Source organism: Callionymus lyra, chromosome 8 (genome assembly GCF_982586985.1).
Source record: "Callionymus lyra chromosome 8, fCalLyr1.hap1.1, whole genome shotgun sequence".
NCBI lineage: Eukaryota > Metazoa > Chordata > Actinopteri > Syngnathiformes > Callionymidae > Callionymus > Callionymus lyra.
In genome coordinates, this window is record NC_141825.1 from 9,620,672 (window position 1) to 9,642,110 (window position 21,439).

Sequence of the window (21,439 nt, forward strand, 5' to 3'; positions counted from 1 at the left end):
ATGGATCACACACACTTTCTGTGGGACAGTAGATGATGAAATACACTTTTTTTTTGCTTGTGATGATTAGTAAACAGTCATCACGCGTGCAGTAGTCCAAGTATTATAAGTACTTTGCTAGGGCAACCCAACTGTTATTACATGACGTAGCGGCACGAACAAATGCCTCTTTCTCATGTGGGCGTAAAGGGTGGAGACTCTTCAGTTTTTCATTTACGTGGTTGAAATTACACTGTTTTTTTCCAGGGGTGGGGTCCACAAACAACTGTGTTCAATCCTCCGCATTGATGCCTTAATGGCAAACTAACTGGCTTGTATATGTTTATTAGCAATTGACAGACTTTTTAAAAAATATATAATTAACATACCTAAATAATAAAAATTCTGATATGTAACTGAGGAGTAACATCATACTGCAAAAACTAAAATCCAAACATTTTAATGGAAAAAAAAATGTTTTAATATATTAAGATAATTTATAGTTAAGACCAACACACACATGTAGGGCTGGGGAATTTAGAAAAGTATTGAAATATGCTTAGTCTTTTGGTGCAAGGTTTCAGTACCAATGAGTGATTAAGCATTGATAATGCGTGTTTTTTTTTCTGAAGAAAGATTAATAAGTGACATCAGATTGATTTTGTCAATCATTACCATGTGTTCTTTTGAGATGGAGATGATTTATTATTTATTTTCCCTTTAAGAAAACTGCTTGGAGTGGAAATTGACCGAAGGCTAAAAAATTGGAGAGTGTAATGTTATTTTTCTTTTAGTTTGAACCTAAAATATATTGAATTTGTGTCGAAAAAAAGCATCGTTCAGAAACCGATGTCGAAGTTAAGGTATTAATATGTGCAAAAGTCCGAAAGATATCCAGGCCCTACACCTATGGACCATATAGAGGACTTAATGTAAACCCATAATGGCACGGGGAGGAACTCAGGTTCTAGGAAACAGGTGCTGGAAGGGATTCTTTTTCTTGTGAGGCGGTGGTGCTTTTCACTTTTCCACCTTGCACTCCTGTTTTTTCAGCTAATGTCAATAATTGAGTTAATATTAATATTAGTGCAGCAGTTTATTGAGCACAGTCATCAATGTTCCACATTGATTTGAGTAAAACTGGCTGAAATAAATGAAACGTAATTAAAATGATATGGATGTTCTGTGAAGATTCGATGGTTGTTTTTCTGCTTGTTGATCCTTAAATTACCTGCAACCATTCCAGAAGGTTAGATTTAATGACGGTAATTATAATGAGGGTCGCAGCACATCATCAGCTTAAGACTGCAAACTGACGGGAGTCAGGGATCAACAAGTCACAGTAGGAACCCTTAAAGGTTTTTTTTTAATCGACTGGATTTGGGAGGCTTTTCGTCACAATGTGTCTCTGTTGTTTCCCATTGTTGAGGATCGAAGAGTTCCTAGACGAGGATGACAACAAATTGAGGTGAATCACAAGCTAAACAGCAGACAAATTGGAATTTCGTTGCTTATGGAAAAACATGCGAGAATAAATAATAGATCCTATTTCTGTAAAGTACAGATATTACCAGAAAAGCACTCAGAGAGTGCATACCTCTGCCACGGAGCTCATTTCACACAACCTAAGATAAGTTGATACACAAGATCAATTCGATCGAACAACTTCCATTAACAAGAATTGTGTTCCCTAACTGGAATTTGAACTACTTCTATTTCAGTAATGGGTCTTAACCACCAAACTACCTTTGATTGACGACCTTACGTTGCATTTTAATGAAAGAAGTTTTGAACAGTTTTGGAGAAAACGTAAAAAAAAAATCCCAACAAGTCATAATTTCATAGCAACTTAAGTTCAAAGAATACATTTTGTCCAAAGTTTCCCCTTATATCTTGGAGCTATGGAGTGCATTTGTCCGTCTGCGTGTCAACATTATTCCTCAGCTGGGGTCACTCTCTTGCAGACACCCTGTGATATCTTCACAGCAAATAAACTCCTCACTATGTTTGTTTAATTTTAATGAGCATATTTAATCTCTTTTTAGGGTAAACTGCAGCACCATGGCGCGTTGCATCCCTGCGGCGTGAATATAAGATGATGAGCGTGTTTAATCTGCGGCAGTTTTTTTTCTAGAGTAATTACAATCTCTGGTTTGGCTCTCGCTTGTGCCACCGTGGTGCCGTGGAAACAGTTCTGCCGCTAACAAGATGCAGCCGCACAAGTTAACAGGCTCGCCTAATGAATTTCCTGCTTAATTGACCCTGGGGTCTGTTGGCGTAATGCCTTCCAGATGCTTTTAGTCTGTGACCCACACGCTGTTACCCACCCGGCAGCAGCGGGTCTGGATAAAAAACCTTGCGATATTTGGAATAACTCAGTTTGAGCTCTGGTGTGTTTCATCTCGATAACAAAGCCACGTTAGTTCTTCCCCTGACACCGACACGGTGGGACCGGTTCCATTGGCTCCATGTCGCTGGAGTTAGATCTCTGTTGTGTGGTTCTTTTCAGAGCAATTGAATTGTGTCCGGTCCGGAGAATGAATCAAGATTTCGATCCTGCTTGTTACTCGCTAACTGAGCATTTTTTTTCCTCTTCTTCGGCGCGATTCAAGTTTCTCGTTGACGACCGCTTGTGTCGCTTCTCTTTGTCGCTCACGGAGGTTTTTCGAAACAAGACAACTTGACTCGGACCTTGATGAAGTACATGAGGCCTGTGGCCCCTGTCACGGTGCATTGAAGCTCTAATAAAGGAGGAAAGGATTTAATCAACTTGACATTTATATTATAACAGTGGCCAGTTTTTGGTACACTATCTGGGTATAGTGCATCTTGGGGGGCACATGCTGCTCTTTACCTGTATTTCGGTGTCCCAATGAGAAACTAAAAACTGATCCAGAATGCCTAGAAATGTTAATGAACATCTTATCTCATCTTATCTTTAGAAAGTTTTATCTAACAGTTACTTTTTTGAAAATGTCTGTATGAAATTAATTCAAACTATTATTAATTTAAGTCGTATATAACCATATATGGGTTTTGTTTTAATGTGGGATATTAACAGTATTTTTAGATTTTCATTTTTTCTTTTTTTCTTTTTTTCTTTACCTATTTTGGCTTGACAGCCCATTGGAAAATCAGAAGCAAAGAATCAAACTTGCAGCTTTCAGTGATGTTTTTTTAAGTATTTATTTATGTATTTATAGATCGCTACCTTTTAAATATAGCAAATATTTTCCCCAACTAGTCCCTGAACATGGCGAGGAACACATGATAAGGTTCATGTTTAACCAAAAAAGACATTACGTATTAATACAGTCTTTTATAATTGTCTGTACTCTACTGTAATAATGCCAGATTTACAGTCATGTTCCATATAAATACGAATGTTCTATGACCCGAATTATAGCTTCATGACTGAATTAGCAAGTTAAAAAAGATATCTGTGGAATATATCTTTGTACTGTAATTTGTTTTAATTATATTTTTTGTCCTTTAATTTTAGTTAAAGATAATATTATTCTTATATTCGTACAAGACCAACTACTTTTTATTACTTGATTTACTGTTTATTCTTATACAGGCAAAACCAGAATCCTCTTAATGAAGCTCCTCGTGATCTGCCAACGTTATGAATAAATAAGGATTATAAACTGGTGCCACCTGATGTAGTGGAAGAAAAACGGCTCATGAACGCATGTTAAGACAAAAGTTTTCGCTGTTAAAAAAGACACAAACAAACAAAATCCGACTCTGTCAGATCCACCGCCAATGAAAGCTTTTGTAGAGCTTAACAAACTAGATTTCTGTCTCAAAAAAATGACAAATTACTCTACAAGTCCTTCGGGGGATTTGAGAAGCTTTTAATTATTGTACTCTTTGGACACGGACCCATTCGAAAATTGGCTTCAAGTCTATTGAGGGATTCCTTTTAGCCCAGCATAATTAAATCCCCCTTCTTCAAATAGATTAGCGAGCCAATAAAGGACCATTTTTTAACCATTTAATAGAGTCATTTGCAAAATAAAATTACCCCTAATTACATAATAGTGGCAATGATCTCGCATGGCTCGCAGCTGCCCGAGGTGAAGCCCATGCGTGCGGCGTTTGTGAAGGGTCACTCATGTGCTCAGGGGCTTACAAAAGCTCTTTTCTCACATCAGTGATTTATTGAGGCTCCGTTTGTGGTCGGACACGGATCGTCTTCTTGACCTGTGACCACTTCAAGGAGTTTATTTGTTGGGAACAAGATCGGTTCCGTCCTTCTCATGGCTCGGAGACTTTTCCAAATGTTGTTTATTTCATCTTTGAGTGCAACGTTATAGCAAATAAGGCAGAAAACAACAAAATAAAAGATCAAAAATACATATTTATTGAAGTACATGTATGTTGTAGATGTCTAACTTAATATTTAAATGTATTACAATAGTTAAATATATGATATAATCACCTCTTAAATTATGATTTATTTTTTATTTGTTTATCTAACTCAGGGGTGGGCAATTAAAGTTCTTCAAGGGCCACATTAAATTCTGTGAATGTTGTTAGGGGCCTTCAAGCAAAAAGAAAAACAAGAAAATTCCTCAAAAAAGCGACATTCGTTATTAGGCCATGACATTTATTAAGCTAAATAAGCTGCAATTGTATTCTTGTATATATGCTTTTTTTTCAAAACATTTCTTCAACTAACTTAAAAAAAAATGTTTTGAGGGATTAATATATACTCGGAAAAAACTACACATACAAAAGTATATAAGTGTGAAAATGTAAATGAATAATAAATACAAAATACCTTTGTTAATGCATTAGAACCATTTATAAATGATCATACTTTGACATTACGAGGGCCGCGTAAATACAGTCTATAAAGGGTCTGATCTAACCGGTCTGCACCAGCAGTCGTGTCTCAACCGCAAAACAACCTGCAGAGGTCGATCCCTGAGGTTTTTCCAAGCTGGTAGCGAAGACCTCCGTGAACTCACTGTGACCTCCAGTCCTCCTGTGCCTTCCCTCTCCTCCCTCCTGGACAATACTACCGTCATTGTTGTCTGACTTTAACTCCTGGAGGGTTTTATTTGTGACAATGAAGCCACAGAAACATGTTGCTGAACTTCAGGGAGACGGAAAACAGACATGTTGAAGAACTAGGAGGTTGTGGCTGGAGAAACGCAAACAAGTTGTCGGGGGGGAAAATCCCGAGTGGGGGTCAGTTAGGGTTATGTGATCGGTCATATTTAGAGGAAATGATGGAAGTGGTGACGTGTCTATCAAGCTCAGTTGTGGACATTTATACTTTCAGAGGAGCCACATTATGTACTTAAATAAATGGTCGTCTAGATTCATCAGATGATTAGGGAAATAAAGAAATGCAAGGAGAAAAGATTTACAGAATAAATTATATTAAAATGTGTCATTTTAGGACTGATTGATTGTAAATCAATTGATTGTAAATCAATCAGGGTTGGTTAAAAAGACAATTTTTGAGAAAACAAATAATTGAAAAAGGAATTCAATTGAATTCAATAATACAAAAAAATAATAAAATGTATCAACATTTTCATGATTCGACAGACTAATAAACTGAGAAAATATATTTCAAATTACATTTTGTTTTGACTTAACTATAATTCGATTATTAATAAATTAAAATGTTGGTTGGTATATCAGAAATTTCTACTATTTATTTATTAATTTGTTTTGAATCTCATTCTTTACATAAGTTTTGGTAGATGTGTTAGTTTACATAAAATGTAAAAAAAAAAAATAAAATGGTACACTTCAAACCAAACCCATTTTTGCTCTATCATGCATGTACAATTGGGTAATGGCTAGAACACAAACATTTTCAACTGTAGTCATGAAAAATACTGAAACAATTTTATCTGTTTTCAAATAATTTTCTTATGATTTTTTTATTTATTGTTCAAATAAAATCGAACCTATAGAAAGGAATGACAAGTTATCATACATATTGAAATTGAATTGGATTTAAATAAATGGTGTTCATTTATGTATAAAACCCAAGTTAAACTTTGACCGTGTGAGTGTTAGATAAACAGAGTAGGAGGGCCACACTGTGCTCATTTCAAATCCTGACGCAACTCTCAGTTGTTGCTTCATGAGATCAGGTGAAGCAGCTGACATCATGTGGTTTGCAATCTGTTTTAAATGATTCTTAATAGAGAGTTTTGGTTGTTTGTTATCCTCCTGGATCTCCATAATGGCTCTCCATTAAGGGCCCTGTTGCATCCCTGCGAGCTGTGCTTACAGATTATGGCGGCGATGATGCGTCGAAGGAAGAATAATCTTCCCTCCTCGATGAAAAGTGCCTCCAGCTCATTTGGATTCGGGCCCTTTTGTCTTCCACTGTGGCTCGGCGATGAAACTGGCTGGAGGCTTTTGCTGATGATGAAGCAGAGAGAGCAAGAGTAACCCTGTTTATCCTGTAATGATAGGGAGACGAGGGCCTCGAAGGATCCCGTGTACTGTACTCGGAGCCGAGTCTCTTGTGGTTTTTAACGACAGATTTAACTGCATCGAAAGGCTCTCTGTTGTCATGGCGATGGGCTCCTATTAAGGAGTTGTTTTCCCAGGGCTAAGGAAGTCTCTCAACCTCCTTCCCGTCAAGGTTAGCTAATGTTAGGTCGCATGCACTGCGGGGCATCTACCTCACGGCGGCTTTAGAATCCGTCGAACATTAACTCTTATGGTCTGTGTGCGAGGCTGGTTTTCGTGTGTGACGGAAGTGATGCCCTTTAAATAATACGACGTGTCCGCAGTGAATCATGGTTGTTCATTATAGTTTACACAACCGGTTAGTAAATGACAGCCTGAAAGAAACTCACATGAGCACATCTCCCTTAATGTCTAACTCAAGATACTTTACCGTCACAAAGTAACATTTTGTTGAGATTAATATTGAATAAAGACTTAATATATGTTTATTTGTCTCTTGATTATTACTTTTAGATCATAAAAAACTGTCTAAAGGACCATTAGAAAAGAGATGAAAATCTATTTATTAGTCAAATAACAAGCAGGAAAATAGATCTAAAAAAAAATCAAATGTGTTTTTAAAACTTTATTACTTTATTATTATATTAAATCTATTTCTATTTCAATCTACTTTTAAGATATATGACCCTGCTGACCCCATTTTGCCAATTAAAAATACTAATATATAACATTTAAGTTTCAACAATTCATAAAAAAGGGTTTTACTTAAAAAGTTCAAGCCAAAAGACACATTTTCCTCATAAAACATGTCATTTATTGAAATTAATTTGCAGCAAATCTTCAACAACGAGAGAAAAAAACATAAACTTTGTCTACTTTAAATGTTTGTTTTTGTTCTTCAAATACTGCTCCTCTACTTTCTTCACACTTTGGACGAAAGGTCTTTTTCTAAGTTAAAGAAAAATATTGTTTCTTTTCACAATAATTGAAACCTTTTTTTATTCTCCACTTCCTCCCAGATGCGAAGGAGAGGACGAGCAAAAGCTTCGCCGCCAGCGGAGCGGTCAACTTCACCTCCGTGCTCCTCAGCAAAGAGGACAACACGCTCTACGTCGGCGCTCGGGAGATTCTCTTCGCTCTCGACCTCTCCGATATCAGCGCAGCCAAGCTACAGAGGAATGTAAGCCACCGTGAACCCAGAAACTGCTCCAAATATTGTTGCAGGGTGATCCCAGGGGGGTCCGGGGGGAATATAAAAATACTGTAACGCTGCACAGACACGCACACGCTGAACAATCTGTGATTCTTTTCTCGCAGATCACATGGGAAACTCCCGACGGGAAGCGAGAAGAGTGCAGCTTTAAAGGGAAAGACCCACAGGTGAGTAACAGGAGTCCCTGTAAATCACGTAATAAAAGGGTCCAGGGGCCGAACCGGGGCCGGTCCAAATCATATTATGTGGTCTGTGAGAGCTTCTTCGACTGCACTCGGTTAAACTGAATCTTTATTAAATCCAGTCATTTTCAGCAGTAGTTGAGGGTAAATGAGACATTCCCTGGCTAGAATGTGACGCAGAGTCTCCGACCTACTTTGCCTTGTTGTAGAGGTCACAAGGTCAAAGTCGTACCTTCTCAGGAGTCTCTGCCCAGAAAGTAAAAAAAATAAATATATATCTATATAAATTGCAAAAGGACTAGTAAAGATACTATAATATTTTCTCTGGTGTGTGTTTTATCAAAAGGAATTAATAGGTTTTAATAATTTTAGACTTGAAAAAGGAAAGTCATTTTAGAAAAATGAACATAACTTAATTTAAAATGCCAACAATTCAGTAACTATAGAAATAATTGGCTACGTTTTTATACCTGAATGACAATATATTTATGTCAATCATGACGGTTCCTACTAAAGGCGATCGGCTGGAAACCGTGACTTACTGATTTACTTGAATTATTGACCCACACATAAGGATTCATGGAGAGAAACATTGGAACAAATGGAATAAATGGATCACATGCGCCAAAAACTGAATAATTTAAACGTATTAATATACCTGAATGACAATATATTTATGTCAATCATGACGGTTCCTACTAAAGGCGATCGGCTGGAAACCGTGACTTACTGATTTACTTGAATTATTGACCCACACATAAGGATTCATGGAGAGAAACATTGGAACAAATGGAATAAATGGATCACATGCGCCAAAAACTGAATAATTTAAACGTATTAATTACGATGTAATAGATTAATCTTCTCAAATCTTTGGCAGTTCATTTGCTTAATCATCCCAACCTGTTTTTTTTTCATTGTTCTCAGTTTGTTTTCGTGTCTAAACAAGAAAGAGATGTCTCGCCTTCAGTTGATACGGAACTCAGTGTGAATTCTGACCTGCTCCAGTAGAAGAACTCACATTTCTCCGATCCTTAAAACTCTTCACTGGCTGCCAGTTTCTTTCAGAATCTACTTTAAAATTCTAGTTCTTACTTTCAGATCTATTCATGGTCAGACCTAACATAAGTGATCTGATCCAGCCTTACACCCTAGAAAAGTGCTCTACAAATATGACTTACTTATTTACTTACTGACTTTGATTAGCCCCAATATCTGTATTTCAAGAGTGCATCCCTCTGAAATCCTTTTTGGACTTTCCAGAGTCAGTTACATTTTTTTTTTACCAATCTCCATAGTTACACAAATAAACCTCACCTGATATGCTTAAATCCAATACTTTATACATGTTTATACAGTTTGGAGTTCAAGATTACGCATATAAATGATGATATGTTCAATATAATCACTGTCCTAATAATGGTTATCAGGACAGTTTAAGCATCATGGTGCTTAAAGTAAAATATAAAAATGATACTAAAGGTAACACAAGAATGTGCAGTTGAATTAACTTTGAATAAGATGTATTTTTTTTAACTTTCTGTCTTTGTTTCCAGACGGACTGCTTCAACTACATCAAGATTCTACTACGCATGAACAGCACTCACCTCTACGTGTGTGGAACCTACGCTTTCAGCCCCATCTGTGCTTACATAGTAAGTCTTTGGAAGCATTAGCTTCGCTGTGTGCGAGTCACGTGTCGGTTCTCAATGACCGCAGTGAAGCACCTGGCGTCTCTTTTCAAAAAGGGTGATATAAATAAAGTCATTTGCCTGCTGGAATACTGGGGCTCTAATGTATTCTGTCCTCCACTCACTTGTCATCATGATGCACGATATTATCTTGATCTCCTGTGGCAAGAGGAAATGGATCCAGATATTTAATGCACATAATCCAATTAAGCTGTTTGAGGTATCACTCAATTATTGACCTGTTGGCTCCACTTCCTCTTTTCACATCCGTCCACAACGTCTCCGACTCGGAGTCGCCGACGCGGCACTTTTGTTGAGATATGTCTTCTCTCCGCAGGACACGTCGGATTTCTCTCTGGTCCGGAGCGAAACCGGCGAGATCGTTGCCGAGGACGGAAGAAGCCGTTGTCCGTTCAACCCGGAGTATAAATCCACTGCCATCATGGCGGGTACGTCTCGAGCGTAGAGCGGCGGTGAACATACCAACCCCTACTGCGAGAATTCTGACCTGCTCTAGTAGAAGAACTCACATTTCTCCGATCCTTAAATCTCTTCACTGGCTGCCAGTTTCTTTCAGGATCAACTTTAAAATTCTGGTTCTTACTTTTAGAGCTATTGTTTGAGTGTTGTTTTGATGGTTTAGCGCTTTGTGACCCTGGTCTGGAAAAGCTCAATACAAATATAAATTACTTACTTAGTTTCTTACTTACTTACATACTTACTATAGGCATGTGGATTTACATGTTGAGCTTCAATAAATATTATGATTTATCTTTATTATAAGTCACAAAAGATAAACTAAGATTTTAATATTATATAAATGCATCTATTTACTGAAAATTAATTTAAATAAATTGCAATATCTTTACAATTGAAAATATGTCTTGCTTGAAATTTTATAAAATAATTTACTTTCAATTTTCTTTAAAACGACGGGCATGAAAATAATAAGAAAAAATGTAAATAACACAGTTTTGAGCTGCAAATTATAGTTTTATTCTTGTACCATAAATACATTCAAGGGACCGTCCTTAAGCACAGCATTCTTGACATTTATGTAGTATTTTAGGACAATACTTTGGGCTGGACAGATGTAGTACACTACTCCAAATCCTCAAATCTGTTTCATCTTTCTTTTATTTTTGTCATCTATATACAAACACATCCAAGAGATTCAACAGAAATTCTCTCATTTTCTTTTATAGACGGAGAACTTTATGCAGGCACCGTCAGTAACTTTCAAGGAAACGAACCCATCATCTACAAGAGTCTCAGTCAAGGAACGTCTCTTAAAACGGAAAACTCCCTCAACTGGCTCCAAGGTACGTCCTCCCCCTGATCCAACCAATCAGATCCGTCGTTCGGCATCTTTTGTCGCATCGCGGTTACAGTGTCGTCTTCTCTCTTCAGACCCGGCCTTCGTGGGCTCCGCCTACATCCAGGCCAGTCTTCCCAGGGGCAACCCGGTGGGCGACGACGATAAGATTTACTTCTTCTTCAGCGAAGCGGGGAAGGAGTTTGATTTCTTTGACAACACCATTGTGTCGCGCATCGCTCGCGTGTGCAAGGTGAGTCACGCTAGTCCACCTGAAGAGACCTTTGACCCACAGATCTTAACCTCCAGACACCATCATGAGATCTTATCCCAGGAACCTTTGTGTGCTTGTTTTTGTCTTTCAGATATTGTGTCTTATTATCGATTTTTTAAATTTATTTTTACATCAAACAATATTATGTTATTTTTTAATATATAAACATATATTTTATTTTAGCTTTTTTATTTTTTATAAGTAATTAATTTGATAGTTTATATTTTGTTTTCAACTATTTAATTTTCCTCCAGATACTCTTCTGATAAATGTAAATTAAATTCCTTTTATTTTTTCTCATGATTTGAAGTTTGTTCTGAATTCATTTCTGATATTTGACGTTGTGTAACTATTGGTTTATAATATTTAAAATGTTTTTTTGATTATTGTTTTTACATGTGCTTTCAAGAAATGATAATATGAAATCTGCTTTTATACTTTAATATACTTTAATACTTTATTCTTTATCTTCTATATTACAAATCCATTTTGCTAAATATTGCTTCCATTTAATACTAAAATAATTTTTATAAAAATATTTGTATTTTTTTCAATTATATGCTTGAATAATTCCTAAAAGTTTAGTTTTTTCTTGTGTCTTTCTGGATGTATTAAATAACTGATATATTTTACATTTTAAAAGGATTTATAACATATATATATATTTTACTTCTTTAAGTGCAGATGACTCATCTTAATTATCCTATTAATAAATATAAAAACTCATTTTATTCTCATATGAAATACTTTTACTTTTAACTTTTTTTTTTAAATATCTATTTTCTTGATAATAATTAAACCTGTGGCACTTTCTCTTAGTATTATACTGTATATGTTGATTTAGAATGTCACTGCTTTTTCCTCTTCCTACAGACTATTTGTCCCAGACCATTGGTCTTTTAACTCATATTCTCATTTTTTATGCAACTTTAATTTTCTACTCATAGAAAGTGTGAGATAAGTAAGAAAAAACAAGCTTAACGTGTTTGTTTCATTCCTGTATTGTACAACATCACCTCGATCTTTGTAGTCGTCTCACAGAGACCGATAAAGACCACCTACGTCATCTGATAAAGTCCAGCTGTTGACAGCTGAGACAAACCGCAGTATCACGTCTCAAACACCAGGGGTTGAGAGGTTAATTTCCTTTTGATTTGTTGTTGAGCTCTGACAGTTTTTTCTCCCAGTCAGACCTTCTACCCCGTCAGTCAACGCAACAACAGTCTCGTTCTCTCCTCTTTAAAAAAAGTTATGACTTCCTGTCATGTCGTCGGCTTTTGAGCAGCTTTTCCAGGAAGGGGGGGAAAAAAAAGCACTTAATGAGGATTAATTTGTTGCAATTAATCACAGACGGCTTAGGCCGTCGTCGTGTAAGCCCCGAAAAAATTCCGAGGAGAAAAAGCTGCTTCATTATATGTTCATTCAATTTGTGTCACATCTGAGGGTTAACTTGATATTTCCTTTAATTACTCGTAAAGCTCTCGTGTCAAAAGCTGCAACTCGTCATCACATATCTTGTGGCGTGAATGTATTCAGTGTGTTCTACTTTTATTAGCTCATCAGTTTTTTTTTGGTGAATGTTTTGTCTGAATATTTTCTCTTAAAATCAAAATACTCACCTTTTTTCCTGATCACTGTCATCCTGGAATATTGGATCGAGATGATTTCGAGGAGTGTTTACATTCGTACGGGGTTAGACTGCTGCGTCGATCTGCTCTCGCCGAAGGCCACATGTGACCTTGACAGTTGTAGCAAAGGTCATCAAGTCAGCACGTTAAAGAATTGGGGTGAATTACCTCTTTTTTTAAATTTCTTGATTGGAAAGCGCCTCCTTCAAGCACCGGATACACTCTCATTGTCTCCGTGACCTTAGAAGTCTGCCGCCTCAGGGGGATTGTTTGTGGCTCATAAGAGCGTAATGTAAGTTGTCATCATGACTAGAGATCTCTCTCAAAAATGTGGCTTCCATTTTTTTTTTTTCTCAGGGAGACCTCGGAGGCGAGCGAGTCCTGCAGAAGAAATGGACGACCTTCCTGAAGGCGCAGCTGCTGTGCTCCTTACCCGACGACGGCTTCCCCTTCAACATCATCCAAGACATGTTTGTCCTGACGCCCAGCCCGGAGGACTGGAAGAACACCGTGTTTTACGGGGTCTTCACCTCTCAGTGGTGAGCAAGGCGACACATCGATCGATTGGATGTGGTTCGATGCTAAAAATTTTTTTTTTAAAAATGGTCTCGGCAGGTACAAAGGTGCGTCCGGAGCTTCCGCCGTCTGCTCCTTCACAATGGAGCAGGTGGACCGAGCGTTCGACGGCAGATACCGGGAGGTCAACAGAGAAACTCAGCAGTGGTACACCTACAACCATCCTGTGCCAGATCCAAGACCCGGAGCGGTGAGTTGATGTCGCCCCCTGTTGGACAAAAATTAGAACTACATCATTTTAAATCGCCACAAAGTTAAAATGTAATATCATATTTTAAGGATGCGTTTCAAGACCTGTTCTAGAAGCATGTCGGATACATGTACACTATTTACCACCTCAGGCGCAAATCCAAATAGATGTTTTTCTTTTTGCTGTGATCCAAGTGACACATTTAATAGATAAATTAAATGTCATCTTTGCTACCTCGTCACTGACAGGATGCACACGCACAAAACATTCAAAATGTTTCCATCGTTGATTATCCTCATTTTTTTGCACACATCAGAGGTAATAACACATCTGGTTAAAATGTTGAAAGTAATCGAATTAATTAGAATCAAATTGTGTGGATCCTTCCTAGTTGGGAAATAGGATGGAAGGAAAAAAAAAATGCTGGGAATAAAACATGATTTTAATTTAGTTTTAAATAATTTGACTAGTGTTAAAAAGAAAATAAATTGAATTTATATTGATTTCCTTTCTAATTATGTTAAAAACATTTTCAAACGCGAGCTGAATAGACACAAAAGGCACTAGTTTTCGACCTGTAACGCATAATCTACAATTGAATATATTTGTAGCAGATTACTGGCTGTATATTCCAACAATAATAAAATTGAAAATATAATACTTAAAATTCACCAAAGGAAAAAGATCTAACCCTTGAAAAAAACATGACACAACAATGCTATCTATATAAGTGTGAGTTAAGAGCTAAGTCGGGAAAAAAAACCTAAAATGATGGATCACCTTAAATTCTAATTTCACTCATTTTCTACTCACCCTCATGTCGACTAATGTTTGGGTTTATTTTCAAGAGTAATCAGTTCCCTTTTAGAGTTATAGGCAAGATAGGCATTTTAACGCAGGACTGGAGCTCAATTCTCTTCGTCTTCATCCAAAAAGACGCTTAAAAACATCCAAATACCTCTGTGGTGCTCGTCTGTAATCTGGTATTTAAGCTTCGATAACAGGAGTTATTTTGAAAAGTACACAAGCTTAAGCTTGTTTGTAGCAGAAGGTTAAAGACTAACGTGCAACACAGACAGGAAACACTACGTAAATATCACGAGAGCTGGAATACTTCTATACTACTACAACCTTCTTCCATCTTGGTGAAGCAGCTAATGAATATACACACATTTAAATGTAAATTGAGGTACATTGATGGATTCACTTCTTGCCAAACGGCGACACAAACTGTTGTCTCTTTCTATGAGTCTAAAGTGGTGATTCCATCTCTTCACAGTGCATCACAAACGCAGCCAGACAACAGGGCATCTCCTCCTCGCTGCACATGCCGGACAAGGTGCTGAACTTCGTCAAAGACCACTTCCTGATGGACAGCGTGCTGCGCAGTCAGCCGCTCCTCCTGAAGCGCAACGTCCGCTACACGCAGATCGCTGTCCACCAGGTCCGCACCCTGGACAAAACCTACGACGTCCTCTTCATCGGCACAGGTACTGAAGTGTTGTCCACCTACCATTCAAATGAGATCCGCCTCACAACTCTTCTTCTTTTTTTTTCAATCCTAGACGACGGGAGGATTCACAAAGCCTTGAATGTTCAAAACAAGATGCACATCATTGAGGAGATCGTGGTCTTCGGCGACTCTCAGCCCGTGCAGCGAATTCAACTGGACTCTGAGAAGGTATGAAGATATCTTTAATATTGAATTTTATTCATGATCATTATTTTTTCATACTCTTATTGACGTAAATAAAAAACATTAATTCTCCGCTCCTCGTCCACAGGGTCGGCTCTACATCACGTCCCTGTCCGAGCTGGTGGAGCTCCCGGTGGCCAACTGCTCAAACTACCAGGGCTGTGGCGAGTGCGTCCTCGCCAGAGATCCCTACTGCGCTTGGAATGGACGGCAGTGTGCGATGGCGAGTCAATCTCCAGCCAACAGGTATGATCCGGAACTACAAACTTTAACGTTCTGATGAAGCTTCATCAAACAGTGTCATTATCTTCAGAGTCCACTAGATGGCGGTCTCTGCACTATTTTCCTTTGTTTTGAACAACCGTTCTAATGAAACATCACGTTGTTTTTAAACTGATGGCGCCACCTACTGACCTCTAGACAACATGACCATGCTTCATGAAGCTTCATGAAACAGTGTCATTATCTTCAGAGTCCACTAGATGGCGGTCTCTGCACTATTTTCCTTTGTTTTGAACAACTGTTCTAATGAAACATCACATTGTTTTTAAACTGATGGCGCCACCTACTGACCTCTAAACAACATGACACTGCTTCATGAAGCTTCATGAAACAGTATCATTATGTTCAGAGTCCACTAGATGGCGGTCTCTGCACTATTTTCCTTTGTTTTGAACAACTGTTCTAATGAAACATCACATTGTTTTTAAACTGATGGCGCCACCTACTGACCTCTAAACAACATGACACTGCTTCATGAAGCTTCATGAAACAGTGTCAATATCTTCAGAGTCCACTAGATGGCGGTCTCTGCACTATTTTCCTTTGTTTTGAACAACCGTTCTAATGAAACATCACGTTATTTTTAAACTGATGGCGCCACCTACTGACCTCTAAACAACATGACACTGCTTCATGAAGCTTCATGAAACAGTGTCAATATCTTCAGAGTCCACTAGATGGCGGTCTCTGCACTATTTTCCTTTGTTTTGAACAACTGTTCTAATGAAACATCACATTGTTTTTAAACTGATGGCGCCACCTACTGACCTCTAAACAACATGACACTGTTTCATGAAGCTTCTTCAGCCCATCACTACTTTAACGTGCGACACGACAACAAAACTGTTTGCATGTGTTTCAGTCTGTGGCTGCAGGACGTGGACGAAGCCGACACGTCCGTCTGCAACAAGAGCCTCACCAGCCCGCGCTCCGTCAAACCTCCTGCTACGAGTGAGTAGACGATATTGTTTGAGCGTTAACATTATGACCACCTGCATGATGGGGTTCAGGGAGGCCACATGTGCAGGTTTTTAAGCTGTGATTCATGGTTAAAATAAAATATGTTCTTAATGACGATAACGATAACTTCTGCACAGACATTAGATTTCAATCCCAAAATATAGATAGATAAAAAACTTAAAATTATACTTATTGATCCTTCTGGAGGGGAAATTGTTTTGCTTCTGCAGTTAATCAAAATTAACTTAACTTAAATGGGGGAAAAAGACCCCAAAAAATAAATTTTTCAACTTTACAAACATTTTTCTTAATTGAAATTTCGTTTTTTTTTTTTTATTGAAGCAACTTTTTGGATTAAAACTATATGTTCTTGATTAAAGCTTCTATTTTTTAATTATTAAAAATATATATTATAGATTTAAGCATTTTTTTTAAAATTAAAAGTATATTATTTTTCAAGTGAAGGAATCTTTTTTTGATTATATTCATAATTGAAGAAACTTTCTTTTTTTTCCAAAAATGTTTTTCAATTGAAGCAACTTTTATTTTATTCAAAGTTTTGATTGAAGCGAATTTTGATTTTTGATTGATTTTTCTTTTTTGTAGTATTTTTTTTTAATAGAAAATGACGAGTTTTTTCACATTGAAGCACTTTTTGATTGAAAATATATTTTCTCAATCGAAGCAACTTGTCTTTTGAATGTTTTTTTTAAAGCTCTCTTCAGTTCAGTTGTTGTTTCTCTGATCACACTGATAAATCGACACATGTGAAGGTGAATCTGGTCTTTGTTCAAGTGTCTCTACTGAAGAAGTGATTACCGTAATGACTGTTACAGATGTCCAAATCCCGACTGTCTATAAAAGAGGTTTAATAACTGTTCAAATTTTGGTTTATTTTCAAGAGTAATCAGTTCCTTTTTAGAGTTATAGGCAAGATAGGCATTTTAACGCAGGACTGGAGCTCAATTGTCTTCGTCTTCATCCAAAAAGACACTTAAAAACATCCAAATACCTCCGTGGTGCTCGTCTGTAATGTGAGTTATTTGGAAAAGTACACAAGCTTAAGCTTGTTTGTAGCAGAATGTTAAAGGCTAACGTGCAACACAGACAGGAAACACTCTGGGTAAATATCACGAGAGCTGGAATACTTCTAAACTACTACTACCTTCTGCCATCTTGGTGAAGCAGCTAATGAATATACACACATTTAAATGTAAATTGAGGTACATTGATGGATTCACTTCTTGCCAAACGGCGACACAAACTGTTGTCTCTTTCTATGAGTGTTGTTCAAGTGTCTCTACTGAAGAAGTGATTACCGTAATGACTGTTACAGATGTCCAAATCCCGAGTCTGTAAAAGAGGTTTAATAACTGTTCAAATGCTCTATTTCCAGGACCGTCGTCGTGCAAGGTCATCGTCATTCCTGCCAACACCTTCAAGGTGCTGCCCTGCAAGCCTCGCTCCAATCTGGCCGAGCAGAGCTGGAAGTTCAGCGACAGCGCGGGTCACTTCCACTACCCGAGCCCTGAGGGCGGCCTGGTGGTGGTGGCCCAGGCCGACCGGCTGGAGACCTACGAGTGCTGGTCCGTGGAGGAGGGCTTCCGGCAGCTGCTGGCCAACTACTGCGTGAAGGGCGAGGCCAAAGAGGAGAGCACGGCCCGGACCGAGCACTCGCGCACTCACCTCATCTCCCAGGAGGAGTTCGTCATCCTGCCGGGCGAGGCCCGCTCGCCCCAGATCAACACCAAGACCTACTGGAACGAGCTCATCGTGGTGTGCGCCCTGCTGGCCTTCTCCCTGCTGGTCTTCTCCCTCTTCGTGGTCTACAGGAACCGGGACCACATGAAGTCCATGCTCAAGGAGGGCGAGTGCCCCAACATGCCGCAGAAGAAGCCCAGGATCATCGTGAAGCCCGCCGAGAGCCTCCCCCTGAACGGCAACGCGGTCCCGGCGTCCGTGTCGGACCACAAGGGCTACCAGACCCTCAACGACAACTACATCTGCAGCACTCCGCCGCACGAGTGCACGTCTCCCGACAACCACAAGGGCTTCTCGGAGGCGGAGAAGAGGGCGCTGGACTTGAAGGACAGCCACGTCAAGCTGTCGCCGACCAGCCCGCGACCGCGGGTCCGGCTGGGATCGGAAATCAAAGACTCCATCGTGTGAAGCGACTGAAACCGAGTGCACTTGAGGGACTTTTTAATCTCACCGTTTTTTTTTTTTTTGTTGTTGTTGCACTTTTTGTCTTATCTTCTGTGGTCCATGGACATTTGTTTCTCACGCTCATCCACTTTCTCAAAAGTTCCAGTTTGCCTTCTGATATCTCACGTTTTGGTTCAGAAACAGAATGTAACCGTAGCAGAAGGGACGACGCCCGACTTTCAACGGCATCACCGCTCACTCCGTCCACACGTTGGGATGCCTTGAAAAAAAAAAGACGGATGTTTTGGACAGAACACACGTCTTTGTCGGCCGCTGCGGAGATTGTACTGTACAGCCACGAGACAAACACTCGCACCAACCCCGGCGGCGGACAAACGGCGACCCCGGCGGCGAACAAAAAAGAGTCCGGTTTCCTTCGGCCCGAGAACACTTGACTCGTAAGAGATTGACTTTTTCACCCCGGTCACGTCACACCAAAAGATCATCGAAGAGACACCGAGTTCCGATGAAGCCGTCGCTTCGTTATCCTTGTTGAAGCCAAATGTGATCAATGGGAAACAGCGCCCCCTCTCTTTTTTCCAGGTATTTTATCTCGCTGTTCTTGACGAGACAGGCGGTCTATGCAAAGCACATAATGTGAAGTGAGGTACGAACGTGGAAAATCTTCAGACTGAGAAAGCACAAAGGCGCTCTCGCTAAAAAACTTTATTTAAACAGCACTTGCAGACACACACACACACACACATGCGCACTTAACCTTAGTATGCAAAAGCGGTCGTTAGCCATCGTGGTCCCGTACGATAACTTTTTCTGCACAGATGTTGCCAAATAAGTTCGCTCTTGAAACATTTCTGGATTTTAAATAACGTTTGCCCAACTTTAAAGCAATAATAACATGGATTAGTTAAGACATTTCATTTCATTTAGTTACAAAACACAATCTAGTAGGGCTGCACGATATTGGAAATAAGTGCGATCGCCATAGCAACCGAGCCTAGCAAGCTGCGCCGTACAGCTCACATACGGACGGAGACGTAAAAGACAACAAGACATAGAAGTACAAATTGACAACTTTACAGAACGTGACACTGATAGGTCGAAGTGCACATTTAAGAAATACTTGATTTAAACAATGAACAATTATAAATTATCGTACATGTTTTCGACATGCATATCACACGTGCCGATATGTATTTATTTTACCGATATATCGTGTAGCCCTACAATCTAGTATTGCAACATTACTGCCAGTGTAGAAGTTGAACATTTGAAGAAGGCAAAGTGACTGAAGCTGCAGCGACACGGTTTCATTCTCAAACTTTACTCCCCGACACAGAATCGATTTAAGAAACGCACTTAAACATGGTTTCGTGGAACAAAGTTGTTATTTTATTGGAGATGCTACAAATTCTATTGCTCGACTTGTAATTCCAGATTCCAGTTTATAGATTCAATTAGACTTTTATTATCCTTATAGGAATCTAAATTACGAAAACCTTGATGTAATTGTTTAACTGTTGCAGTGCATTATGTGACTCATAGTAAAACTGGGTCATTCATAGGTAAAATTCAAAATAAGATGATTTATATATATAAATATAGAAGTATTTAATATTACTATAACTTTTTCATGGATTGCATGAGCAATATTAATACATTATTTGGGATTTATAGTCACCTTTTTTACCTGATTGTATGAAGGAAAAAAAATCGGTATTATTTTACTTAAATCAAAATTAAATTAAAGATAAGTCTCGCAGGTGATACAGTAAAGGTTAGGTAGAAGTAAAATGATAAAACTTGACATTCTAAATGTGGATTAAAGAACTATACGGGAAAATGGAATCAAAGGTTTTCAACATTTTGATGAAAAGAACAGTAAATATGTTTAATCCATCACTTCAAAGTGCGGTAACGGTGCAGAATTTCACCGACAAAGTGTCTAAAGGTTTGCGAAAGAAACCGTCTTGACGCGGTCGCGGCATCAGAAATGCGTACAATTTGCACACGCAACGCGGTCCAGCCTTAGTACGAAGCAGGTCATAGAGTTCATGACACACGCATCTGCCTTTGCGACGAAGGGTAACTGACACATTCTGAGACAATAATCCAGAGACGTGCCTCTTGGGATTAGAAATCTAACCAGGTTTTAAAGTGGTCGACGCGAACACTGCAGGATTTGGAAAAAACATGTGATACCGTTTTTATCTTTTCATTGACTGTATTTTTGTTACAGTGGCTTCAGTCAGGGACGTGATGTTATCCTTAAAAGATGTAGCACACAGGTGACCACTGGCTTAAATATGAGTATTAGATGATTTATTAATGGCACTGTAGAGCTGGTTCTGTGGCACAGAAGCAGACACTCATGCTTTGACTGTTATTTAACTCTTGGCAGCTGTCGTCGAAGTGGCTGTCTTTGAAACAATATTTAGTTTGCTAAGTGCACAACAGCAGAAAATACAGTGGCAGAGATTTTTCGTGCAAATATGTGCTTTAATTGATTACCAGCCTTTTACTGTCATGTGGCGTATCCTAATCTCCACGGAGTCGTCTGCTCTAAACGAACCACTATAGTCAGGCCTTCTATTTGTGACAAGTTGCTCAGACTGTTGTCGACATGTATTAAAAAAAAAAGAAGAAAAAAAAAAGTTTCTATATGAAATTGTTTTGTAAATTCAGCTGCCAGTGTAAAAAAAAACAAACAAACAAATAATAATGTCGAAATGTATTTTTTTGTATCATGCATCACTGTTTTTCTTTTGTATTGTATATAAAAGCACTTTATTTTAATTTTTCAAATAAAGAACAAACAGAGGCTTTTTCTATGAACC

General features: G+C 38.5%; 1 protein-coding gene across 3 annotated transcripts in view; it reads left to right on the plus strand.

Moving 5' to 3' along the window:
- The window catches only part of sema4ba (sema domain, immunoglobulin domain (Ig), transmembrane domain (TM) and short cytoplasmic domain, (semaphorin) 4Ba), a 71,901-nt gene extending 50,835 nt beyond the window's left edge, over positions 1-21,066 (plus strand). For all 3 annotated transcript variants that reach the window (XM_087798251.1, XM_087798252.1, XM_087798250.1), the window contains 13 exons: positions 7,452-7,612; positions 7,750-7,812; positions 9,384-9,482; positions 9,856-9,967; positions 10,724-10,840; positions 10,929-11,086; positions 13,093-13,274; positions 13,351-13,501; positions 14,781-14,991; positions 15,067-15,182; positions 15,286-15,443; positions 16,342-16,430; positions 17,836-21,066. In XM_087798251.1, coding sequence (XP_087654377.1) covers positions 7,452-7,612; positions 7,750-7,812; positions 9,384-9,482; positions 9,856-9,967; positions 10,724-10,840; positions 10,929-11,086; positions 13,093-13,274; positions 13,351-13,501; positions 14,781-14,991; positions 15,067-15,182; positions 15,286-15,443; positions 16,342-16,430; positions 17,836-18,608 — 2,390 coding nt within the window. In that variant the 3' untranslated portion in view covers positions 18,609-21,066. The remainder of the gene's footprint in view (positions 1-7,451; positions 7,613-7,749; positions 7,813-9,383; positions 9,483-9,855; positions 9,968-10,723; positions 10,841-10,928; positions 11,087-13,092; positions 13,275-13,350; positions 13,502-14,780; positions 14,992-15,066; positions 15,183-15,285; positions 15,444-16,341; positions 16,431-17,835) is intronic.
- Positions 21,067-21,439: the final 373 nt, after the last annotated feature.